Source organism: Panicum virgatum, chromosome 5K (assembly GCF_016808335.1).
Source record: "Panicum virgatum strain AP13 chromosome 5K, P.virgatum_v5, whole genome shotgun sequence".
In the NCBI taxonomy this organism is placed as follows: Eukaryota; Viridiplantae; Streptophyta; class Magnoliopsida; order Poales; family Poaceae; genus Panicum; species Panicum virgatum.
In genome coordinates, this window is record NC_053140.1 from 31556529 (window position 1) to 31568626 (window position 12098).

General features: G+C 47.3%; 1 protein-coding gene across 2 annotated transcripts; it reads right to left on the reverse strand.

The window, feature by feature from the left end:
- Positions 1–8100: 8100 nt before the first annotated feature.
- Positions 8101–9873, reverse strand: LOC120707117 (DNA damage-repair/toleration protein DRT102-like). Of its 2 annotated transcripts, none has more exons than XM_039991897.1 (2): positions 8846–9873; positions 8101–8335 (listed from the first exon to the last, which is right to left on the reverse strand). In XM_039991897.1, the coding sequence occupies exon 1, from the start codon at positions 9798–9800 to the stop codon at positions 8865–8867; it is 936 nt and encodes a 311-aa protein (XP_039847831.1). In that variant the 5' UTR covers positions 9801–9873; the 3' UTR covers positions 8101–8335; positions 8846–8864. The 2 variants fall into 2 exon arrangements, with proteins under 2 accessions (XP_039847831.1, XP_039847832.1); XM_039991898.1 differs by having other exon boundaries at positions 8102–8312.
- Positions 9874–12098: the final 2225 nt, after the last annotated feature.

Consider the following 12098-nt stretch of genomic DNA (forward strand, 5'->3'; position numbering starts at 1 on the left):
GCTTGGCGATGAGACTCTTTTTGCTTGAAGAAGAGGTGGACTCTTGCTCTTTCTTCTTTGTCATCCCCATACTATATTCATGGGCAATGATTTGATTGATGACTTGGTTGGGTGTAAGCTTGACCAAGTCTTCCTTTTGCAAGAGTGTATTGATGATGTCGTAGTCGGGCTTGCGAAGGCTTCGGAGAATCTTGCGGTTAATGTCCTCATCTTTAAATTGATTGAGACCTAAGGCATTAATTTCATTGACAAGAGTGTTTAATCGTGAGTACATGTCATGAGCATTTTCATTGGAAAGTTGCTTAAAGCTACTAAGCTCATCGCCGAGAATATGATATTGATTTACAACATCCTTTGTGCCCTCATGATTCTCGACAATTTGCTTCCATAGCTTATGAGCGTTTTCATTTGCAAAAACACAATTAAACACACTATCACATAATGAGGACAATAGAATTGATTTAGCAATGGCATCATATTGTCTCTCGGCCTTATTCTCATTTTTCATGCCTACTTCGGTGACACGCCAAACATCAAGCCCACGGGCTTGGAGATGTGCTTGCATAAGCACTTTCCACGGTGGAAAACCCGTGCCATCGAAAAACGGAGCCCTATCTGTACTCATCCCTTCCCCGGACATTATACTCACTCGACGGTTAAGTTGACGGGTCTCCTACGAGCTTTCTCACAAATTTACCAATAAAATTGGCTAATCCTCGTAAGAGGTGTGAGACCAAGCTCTGATACCAATTGTAAGGATCACCGGGGTGTCCGACCCTAGAGGGGGAGGGGGTGAATAGGGTCGCTAATCGCTTTTTAACCTAGGGCTCAAACTACTTGCATAAGATAAACCTAACACGTCCTATATATGCTAGTTATGACTAAGGTTTATCTATGCTACTCTCTACTTACCCCTAAAAGACTTGCAACCTAGCCAAACCTAATCAGACTAACTAGGAAAGTAAAGGTATGCAAGATAGAGTAAATGCGGAAACGTAATGTGGTAAGTAAAGAGGTAAGTGCAAGAGGGATGCAAACTCCCGAGTAGACACGGTCATGTAACGTGGTTCGGCACAAACGCCTACGTCCACGGGACACCGAGGCTCTTCCGATCACCGTCTTGCACTTTGCCACCAAGGCGATGCCGGCAAGCAAAGTCAAGTGCCCCTAAGACACCGAGTCTCATGCACCGCCACCGTCTCTCTCGGTCACCCGGCCGAAATCCACTACGGAGCTTCTCCACCAAGGAGGGGGTCTCCTCTTCCCCCGCACAAAGTGTTGTTGCCACTCCACACCAAGTCGGAGGGTCACACGACGGATCACAAGGATTGCTTGCCACAGCAAGACTTCTCTCAAGGGAGCTCTCGCAAGAACTAATCCCTATTACAAGCACTAAGCACTCTCACAAGTGTGCTTAAGCCTATATAATGTATAATGAAGTTCTATGGTGGTTGGAGATGATCTTTGGCTCTTGTATACTTCCTTGGTCTCCAGCACTCTCAAATGACCCGGCCTTGGGGGTATATATAGGCAGCATAAGCAAATATAGCCGTTGGAGAAAAGCTGCCAGGAAACTGCGTAACGCCAGTTAATCCGACGTACCCCAAAAGCCATCATCGGTTCAACCGGTGTATGTAAACTGCTAATTGAAAAACTAGCCGTTAGCAATCAACCGGTGTATCGCCGGTTTAACCGATATAATCAACCGGTGTATGTAATATTAGCGTCGGTTTAACCGGTGAGTGTAACTTCTTCACGTTCCTCCAAAAACCACCTCTCTGGACAACTGAACCGATGCAATTGACCGATGCATCGTCGGTTCAACCGGTGTAGGTATTTTCCTCTGTCTTCATCTGCCAATGCACCGACGTATATCACTTTCGTAGCGTCGGTTCATCCGGTGTAAAACCCTAGCCCGCAGACCTTCTCTGTGATTGCACCGGTGAGTTCATTTTGCCCTACGTCGGTTTAACCGATGATAGCAAAATGCCTCAATCTTTGTCCCTTGGACCGACCCCGTAGGGGCGGCCCTTCGGGCCTTGCTACGCCTCTCCTCTCTTTGTCATCACGTGAACCTAAAAGTCTGAGAATAGTCATCTTATCCATCACATTAGTCCAAGTGTTGTGTGTGTCATCAATCGCCAAAACATTATATTGAAATATGGCATGAGAGGCCATTTTCTCAACACCGGCGCCGTTTCCGGTGGAGCGCAGGGTGTTGGGGCGGCCCCGGGACGAGGTTGCACCGGCCCGGCACCAGGCGGCGACGACGACGAGGCGCGCAGTGGCGCGTCCGAGGACGACGAGGTCGGGGCCGCGCGCGGGGCTGGGGCAGGGCGGCGTCGGGGCGGCGCCGGGGGACGAGCTCGCGCCGGCGCGGCGGGGTACGCGAGGGCTGCGCGGCCGGCACGGCGTGTCGGGCCGGGGAGGTCGACGACGACGCGCGGATGCTCACGCGGGCGAGGGACGGCCGGGGACGGGGGCGGCGGCGCACGTCGATTTGAATTTTGTGAAGTGTGGGAGAGAAGGGATTTATGGGGGGAGTGCTCGGTTAGTGCCGGCTATCCTTACCAGCCGGCACTAACGTGCTCTCTGTGACGTCATCTGGCCAAGTTAGTGCCGGCTGGTAATTCTAGCCGGCACTAACGTTCGTACGTTAGTGCCGGCTAGAATTACCAGCCGGCACTAACCTGTTCCACCTGGCGCGAACCAAAATTTGCCCGCCCCAATTCTCTTTTACACAAAATTTTTAATATTAATAAATCTATTTATAATAGGCTTAATAATTAGATTAACAAAACAAAAATTGATATCTTAATTTTTTAAGTATATTGTTAATTATATCTACACAATAAATAGTAATTGAAGTAAATGAATGAATATGCTTGCATTATCAATTATGTGTAGTTTATAGGGTTTATATGTATATATGCTTCTGTTATTCGTAATAAATCGAAAAAATTTCATTTTTATCCATGCAAAAATATTCAAAAAAAAATTCAGTAATAGCCTATACAATGATGTAATCAATTCGCAAATTACTTGATTATTTATTTGTAATTTAATGTTTCAACACTTCTAGTAATGCAAAATTAGAGAAAGTAAATAATATTTATACCATGCAAAAATATAATATTATCTGAAGATGATATTGTATTCTAATTGCACGAATAGTATCGAGAATTGAGATAAATACGACACGATGTGTTACATTACATCACTTAATGAGAAAATACAATATATAATTTATATAAAACTACTACTCATTATCATTATCTACTGCAACTTTGATGATCTTCCTTTTGACGAAAGTGCCTTGCGCGTGATCACGGCGTAAGTAAGGCGTGTCCTCTTTGGATAAGAGGATGCTGGGGTCAATGTCAACTGAGAATGGAGGAAGGTCATCAATCTGGTCATAATCTTCCGAAATATCCTCAACTCCAATAACTTTTCTTTTTCCTGGAAGAACTATGTGCCGTTTCGGTTCATTTCCAGCCTTGTCTGCTTCAGGCGTCTTATTCGACTTTTTCTTCGGTTTGCTCGACATGTCATTCACATATAACACTTGTGTCACATCCTTGGCTAGAACGAATAGTTCATCTTTATATCCAATCTTTTTAAAGTCAACTATGGTCATCCCATACCGGTCCTTCGTTACGCCTCCTCCAGCCACCCATTCGCAACAAAACAGAGGGACAACTATGGGTCCATATTCAAGTTCCCATATCTCATCTATGACACCATAGTAATTGTTCTTTTCTCCATTACTCTTTACTATACACATACGGACACCACTGTTTTGGTTGGTGCTTTTTTGTCTTGAGCTCTCGTGTAAAATGTATACCCATTGATTTCGTACCCTTGGTATTGCTGGACGGTGATTGATGGTCCCCTAGCAAGCCATTGAAGTTTTTGATCAACTGTGTTGTTGCCCAATAATTTTCGTCTGAACCAGCCGTCAAAAGTTTTTATATGTTGGCGTGTAATCCAAGCAAGATTCTTCTGTGGATTTTCAAACTGTATAATATTCATGTGATCGTCAATATATGGAGCCACCTTGGAAGGAAACGGCGATGGCCCATGTATACGCACTTCTTACAGTGTTTCAAATAAATGCTATCGGTCTCATCATAATAGTGGGTGCTGGCCATGTATCCCATGTTCGACTGTCCCGAAAGTTTTGCAAGTGCAGTCCAATCATTGATGCATACAAAAAGCAAAGCTCGGAGGTTGAAGGACTCCTGTTTATACTCATCCCACACACGTACACCTTCTTCTTTCCAGAGTAGTAAGAGATCATCCATCAAGGGTTGCAGGAACACATCAATGTCGTTGGCAGGTTCTTTTGGCCCTTCTATAAGCACCGGCATCATGTTGAACATACATAGGGCCACGGGTCATGTACTATGAGCGCTGCCAAACTCACCGTATGGATTCATTCCATCCGCACTTCGAGCAAATCTTATATTCCTTGGGTCGTTGTCAAATTGAGGATACTCTCGGTCAAGATTTCTCCACTGGGACTCATCTGCTGGGTGTCTGATCATGTGATCCTCCTTACGGTCTTCTTTGTGCCACCGCATCAACTTAGCATTATCCTTGTTTTTGAAAAAATGTTTCAGACGTGGTATTATAGGGAAGTACCACACCAATTTTGCGGGAACTCTCTTCTTTACCGGCTGCCCATCAACATCACCTGGATCATCTCGCCTGATCTTATACCGCAATGCGCTGCAAACTGGACAAGCTTCCAAATTCTCGTATTCGCCGCGATACAGGATGCAGTCGTTAGGACATGCGTGAATCTTTTGCACGTCCAATCCAAGAGGGCAAACCATCTTTTTGTGACGGCAGTTCATTACCTTCAGGAAGCATGTTCTTTACAATCTTTAATAGCTCACCAAATCCCTTATCGGTGACACCATTAGTTGCCTTCCATTTCAGCATCTCCAGCGTGGTACCCAACTTCTTTTGCTCCGGTTTGCAACTAGGGAACAACGGCCTTTTGTGATCCTCCAATATCTTCTCGAACTTTAATGCCTCCTTCACAGTCTCATTGTCTTTCTGTGCATCAAGCAACGCCTGACCTAGCTCGTCAGGTGGCTCCTCTTGTGCAACATTTGCTTCACCCTCGTCCATTGGTTCATCTTGAAAGCCACCTACTTTATGAACACATGCCCAATCTGGAAGGTTGTTATCATCATCGGCATCTTCTTCATTATCTTCCATCAGAACTCCAACTTCGCCGTGCTTGGTCCAAAGGGTATAATTACTCATGAATCCATTCAAGACCAGGTGATTCCATAGAGTATCTCTTTTCCGGAATTTATTTTTATTTTCGCAAATACTGCATGGACAACACATTAAACCCTTTGGCGACCTATTTGCCATTGCCGCCTTGAGAAAAGAATCTAAACCCTGAATCCACGCCGAGGTGCTCCGGCTGCCGTGCATCCATTGCCGGTCCATCTGTAATTAATTACCGTATAAAAATAAAAATCAATTCTACATATCTCAAAACAAGTTACTATGAAGTAATTCGAAAAAAAATTGTAAATGTATCATAGGCCACCTATCTAGTAAACCTAAAGTAAATAGCAAAATAAATTGGCACAATAATATATACACATGTCACCATGAAATAATTCGAAAAAATCATTATAAATGTTTGATAGTCAAACTATATAGTAAACCTTCTCTAAAAAACAACAAATAATTCTACCTTGCTCAAATTAATGAACAAATTGATAAATCATGTTCATTTTGCCTCATCGTTAAAATCCTTACAATTTTGCATAATAACATATAGACATGTCCCCGTGAAATAATTCAAAAAAAATTAATATAAATGTGTCATACTCAAACTATCTAGTAATCCTTCTCTAAAACACAACAAATCAATTCTATTTTGCTCAAATTAATGAACAAATTGAAAAATTATGCTCATTGTTCCTCAACCATAAAATCACTATTTTCTTTACCTAGAAAGCATGAAACGAAAGAAAAAACAACGTGAAAGAAGAGTGGAAGAAGCTGCTAACCTTTGGTGCACTTAGATGGGTGAAATCCTCACAAATTTAAAAAAAAAATGGGCAGCACCTCCCTTCTAACACGCCATGGGAGAGAGGAGAAGCTCGGCCAAATGGATGGGTCGGGCTAGGGAAGAAGAGGGGAGCCAGTATATACGGGGCAACTTAGTGCCGGCCAGTAATTTGAGCCAGCACAAACTGTCGACGGGTAGTGCCAGCTGGAACCTTAAGCCGGCACTAACCTGCACCGTGCCAAAATTAGTGCCGGTTGGGGAGTATAGCCGGCACTAAATTGGCTGCTGACCGTTAGGGGTGGGCTACTGACCGTTGGGGGTGACACTTTAGTGCCGGCTGGGTATTCTAGTCGGCACTAACGCACGTTAGTGCCGGCTCCTGCGTGACCGGCACTAAACTGCTGGTACCGATAAGCGTTTCTACAACAGTGGGCCTCACGCGGCAGTACTGGAACGTGTCGCGCGCGCAGTGCTGGCACTCGTGGCCTCCCTTCGGAAACAGCATCCTCAGCTCCACCAGGACCTCCATCTCGCCGGCGCGCAGCTCGGCCGCCATGCTCCTGCGCAGGTCGCCGGCGAGCACCACGTCGGCCCGCAGCAGCGCGGCCACCGCCTCCGCCGACGCTCCCTTCTCCACGCAGAAGTCTTGCACCCGCCCCAAGCCCAGGATCAGACCGCGGTAGGACACCGTGACGGTGGCGTTCTCCCGACACACCCTCGAGTCCATGGGGTTGTCGACGCGGATGGCGAGGTCGAACGCCGGGCGGATCACCGGGCCGAGCGGCAGCGGGTCGAGGCCGCCGGTGTCGGTCACCATGACGGAGAAGCTGGGGGACGTGTCGGCCGGTGTCGCGATGATCGTCACCCAGGTCATTGTTCCGATCATGACGGCGACGCCGCAGCAGCAGAGCAGCACGGCGACGATGACCTCTCGCGATTTGCCGTCGGCGGCGAGCTCGAGCGCCTCGCTGCTCTTGCCGGAAGCTGCCATCGATCGCGAATAAACCACGATATGATGATGGCAAAACGGGTGTCGGATCGATCGAGCTGGCAAGCCGCCAGGGGTTGTTATATGGGGACTGGGGCACACGGAAATTCGGTACCGATACGTACGGCACACCTTCTCCACATATGATTCGACTACCTTGTACACGTAGCCTACTTGATTTGCATACGGTCGGGATACCAACAAGGGCCCTGTATTTGCTTGTGACAATATAATGGCCTGATCAATTAAGCTGTCTGGCTCCGTTCCCTGCAGAACAGCACGCGCCCTAAAACTGACGATGGACAGCAGAGCTTACTCCTGTCGGGTTCTGATGAGGGGCCGTGCTTCCCCATCAACAATGTCTGGGTGGCGACCGTCTTCCTCGTGCTGATAGCACCAACGACGATCTTCCTCGCGCCTTACGTGACCTTCAGGATGCTCCAGGAGGCCGGGAGGGTCAAGCTCTCCATGGAGCCCGTCGTCTGCACCGGGCTCGGCCTGGCCGCTGCCAGCCCCGCCGCGCCGCCATGTTCAACGTGACGCTGCGCGCCAAGAGCACCTACGGCCTCCTCAGGCTGTGCACCAGCGGACCAGCCGCGATGGAGGTGGCCTACTCCGGCACCACCATCGCCATGGCGGATGTTGGGCCGTTCTGCATCGAGCCGAGAGGGGAGAAGGTCATCACCGCCACCGCGTCGCCAGGGTGGCCGGCTCTGCCCGCTGCCCTCCAGGAGCGCATGGAGAGCGACCGGCGGCACGGCGGGGTCCGCTTGGAGGTGGGCTTCGGGTTCCAGGATGAACAAGCGGTACGGTGGGCGCGGTGCCGCACCACGTTGGGTGACGACAGGGCTTCACCGTGCAATGTTTACTTCATCAAGGGTCGCTAGCTCATAGCAGAACATAGTATAGCCTCAGAGGCTCAGATAATATTTCGTTTTCCATGTACTGCAATGCACCTTTGGATGGACTAGCTAGCTACTTCGCGTAACAGAGACAACTTGGATCTTCTTTGAGAAAGGCATCAATATTTCCATATTTCAATCATGGATTTAATGGACTCAAAAGGCCTTTTACCATGTCGAGCAAATAATGCTAATGAATGTAATCCAATTTAAAAGTGTAAGCTGAATGATATCAGAGAACATAACAAGGCCATTGTAATTTCAGTGACAGAAATATCTGGTTCGCTAATTCATAGTTGAGATCAGATTACTCAACTGCAATGCTTCTATATCTTTCTTTCTTTTCTCTTGAAGAGGCAATGCTTCTACATCTGTCAACCTGATCCGATAAACCATAGCAGCCTTAAGAAAAAAGTCCGACAGCACATGAGTAAGGCTCGATTTGATGAAGCACATCACACACAACCAAAAAAAACGCAAAAACTGCACCAAAAGGAATGGTTGTGCTCAATAAGCAGCACTCAGATAAGGTTGCGCTCCAAGGGGTTGTTTTCCACTAATCATTTTGATCCCTTTCTTAGGAATTGAATCATCAGTATTTAACACATCTTCGATGTTGAAAGTCACAAATAACATAGCTAATGAAGTTAGCACATCACAGGGTGACTCAACAATAATGACATAAAACATGTAGCTTCCATAAACATGAAACCAGTTCCAAGAACAACGACAACTAGCAACCTTGCACGTGCAGTTTTATTCAGTCATGGTATTCTACAGTTTGCTATCATCATTGCCAATAACCATAATGCACAACATCGCAAATCCAGATGACAAAAACAACTATATATAGCAACCAACATCGCAAGACAAGATAGTGAGGGCATGTAACTTCAGAAGCATTGCCATTACCGCACAAGATGCAGTCACCTCACTTGCTGTTGCTGGCTGCTCCAAGCTCTGCATCAATCGCACTGCGTGCGGTGTCGAGATCCTCATCTAAGAAGATGTCCCAGTGCCCATCCCATCGGATGAAGAACTCTGTGTCCTCGAAGTACTTCACCCTGTGCACGTCCCCGGCCGGAGTGAAGAGGAAATCTCCGTCCACCAGGTCGTAGCTCTCCTTCTTGGTGAGGTTCCAGACCTTCTTCTTGCCCCTGATGACCACCAGGTCGTGGCCAAAGGTGTGGTGGTGCGCTGGCTCCACGCTGCCGGCCTTGAACCGGACGTACGCCGAGGTGGGGCTCTCCCGCACGATCCGCATCTCGCCCCCGGGCATTATCCCCACCGGCTCGAACTCCATCCCGTTCCTGAGGCAGCAGATGGCGCAGGCGGAGTCGGGGGCGCCCTCGGCCTCGGGGATGGCGGCCATCTCGTCCGGCGCGGCGTCGAAGAACCGCTGGATGTCCTCCGGCCAGGGCGCGTCGCCGGAGGCCGGGCAGGGGGCGCGGAAGGGCGTGCCGAGCCAGGTGTCCGCGATGGAGGCGGCGGCGTTGGGCGGCGTGGACATCCCCGAGAGCGCGAGGACGTTGCAGGCGTTGATGGAGCGGGTGTTGACGGCGTCGGCGGGGGAGGCGCAGTGGGTGGCGTAGACGCGCGGGTACTTGTTGGCGAAGATGCAGACGCCGGCGCCTGTGCCGCAGACGACGACGCCGCGGACCTCGGGGGCGTCGGGCGCCGAATCGGAGGTGGAGGAGGAGACTTGGCGGGCGACGGCGGCGGCGGCGGCGTAGTACTTGTCGACGCCGAGGTCGACGACCTCAGCGACGGCCGGGTGCGCGCGGAGGTGCGCGACGACGGCGTCCTTGAGCGGCTGGCCGAAGCCGTCGGCGGCCGCGAAGATCTTGAAGCGGCGGTCGGCGGCCATGGCTGACGGGTGATCTGTTCTGATCTGATCGGACCAGAGGCAAGAGAGAAGCAGTGGCACTGACGGACTGATGCGAATGAGCAAGAGGACGGTGCGTGGACTTCCCAAATCCCACGGACGGGAAAGTGCTTCCACTTACATGCGGACCCAAGATACAGTCCCTGATACAGGCCCAGTGATGGATGGAACAATTTTATAATCAGTAAAGAAATGGAATTATATTGGAGGACACAGATCAGATCAAGATGATACTCCATTTCTTCCAAAATATAAGTTGTTTTAACTTTTCTATATTCATATATTTTACTATGTATCTAGACATATATTATATCTAGGTACATAACAAATACTATGAATTTAAAAAAACCAAAACAACCTACATTTTAGAACAGAGGGAGTACATTAGTATTAAAGTACTGATGATTCAAATTAAGCTTTGCATTGCCAATAAATTGTTACAATAATAATAGTAACAATAGTGGATGAGAGAGAGGGCAGTTGGTGGAGACAATCCTGTAGTGGAGATGTATGGACATGCGTTTGAAGAAAATTATTTAAAAATTAATTAGATTACATGGAAGGACTACTAATAAGATTAAACTTATTTATTAATAATCACGTAGCAGTCCACTCCAATTCAAATCTAAACTAATTTTTCCCACTTAGAATTAGCAAGCATCCTCTCAACCAACGGTTTATAAGCCATTGGTAAAAAAACTCGAACAGTTGTTATGGCACACAAGATATGTCAAATTCACATTGAACCACTTGGCGATGCACTCAAGGTGACAAGGTGGAAAGCGTGCTAGCAAGCTGGCAGTTACATGGGTTCCACTCCTCATGCCATAGCTTCATAGCAAATGCTAGGGATGGCAATGTGTATACATCCAAATATATTTTTTATTGATTTTCTTTATTCAATTCCACATCCTTATTCCACTCCTCATGCCATAGCTTCATAGCAAATGCGGAGGCGTTGGTTGGCGATGACGCACCCCGACAGGCGGACGCAGGGTGGAGCCGGCAGCAGGCGGCGGCACAACCCGGCGGACTGAGGTGACGGCAGCTGGCGGTGAGATCCGGCGGCCACGATTCGCACAGCAGCAAGCGCACGGCGATGACAGCCAGCGAGCATTGGGGAAGTTTGACTTTTCCTTTTTTTTCTCTCTGAAGGAGTACGGAACCACATAGCCAGTGGTATGATGGGTAATTCTACCCAACTCCACCAGGTCTACTATTTGGTGAGCACCTCTTGAGAAGCTTCCAAAAAATCTAGAGTGGAGCCAATTTTTCCTGAAGTGGAGTGAAGTTGGCTGGCCTGTTTAGGTATTTTTTTTATGGAGTGAAGCTGTTTTTGGTGGAGCAGAGCTCTCCCAAACACCCTCTAAATATCCAAATCCAAATCTGAATATGAGGTAATCCATTTTGCATTCATATTCAACAATATTCGAATTTGTATCCGTTGTTCGATTTAAAAAATGGTAAAAAATTCTTTCCAAATCTAATTCCATGCGAATTTGATCCGCTTCCAGCAAATGCAGCATGCCATGATGCACCGTACCCTCACAGCACGGCCATCACCTCACAATACATCACGAAAGGTAAGATTGTGTTTTATTGATTGGCCTTTTAGCCATCAACATATTCATTCCTGGTGGAAAGTATTACATGCTTGCATATCTACATAGCAGAAATACATTAGCAACAAAGTTCCAAAAATAATCTACCAATAAAACTATCACTAAACTAGCGGATTCTAACTTTAAATGTCATCAAGCAGCCAGACATGGTCATCATCAAAATACTTCCTCCGTTCCGTTACCAATCATTAACAGGAAATCTGCAAACCACGTATCAGCTTAAGCTCGTATGTTATGGGCCAACCGGATTTGCTAGATACTTTCCCATATGCATGACCTCAATAAGATTGCATTAGTAATCTGGACTCTTGTACCACGGGAAACCATAGGAAGAACTTGTTGAAAGTCACCTCTGAACGACAAACCCTTCAAATGTTTTTGTACATCCCATTATATCTTGCAGTGGCCTGTCAAGAGTTTCAATTTCCTGCCTCTTGGTAATTGCAACCTCATCCCATATTATCAAAGATGTCCCTCTAAGCAACTATGACATACCACTCTGCTTTGTAAAACTACACATAGTATTACCACTTATCTTTATTGGAATCTTAAATTGGGAATGTGCGGTGTGCCCATCAGGCATAATGGAAATAGCTATAACAGACGTAGCAGTAGCAACAACAATAAGATCTATAGAGCACACCTTAGCAATCAAGGC

Coding starts and splice junctions, on each gene's coding strand:
- LOC120707117 (XM_039991897.1), bottom strand. CDS start 9,800: ATGGCCGCCGACCGCCGCTTCAAGATCTTCGCGGCCGCCGACGGCTTC.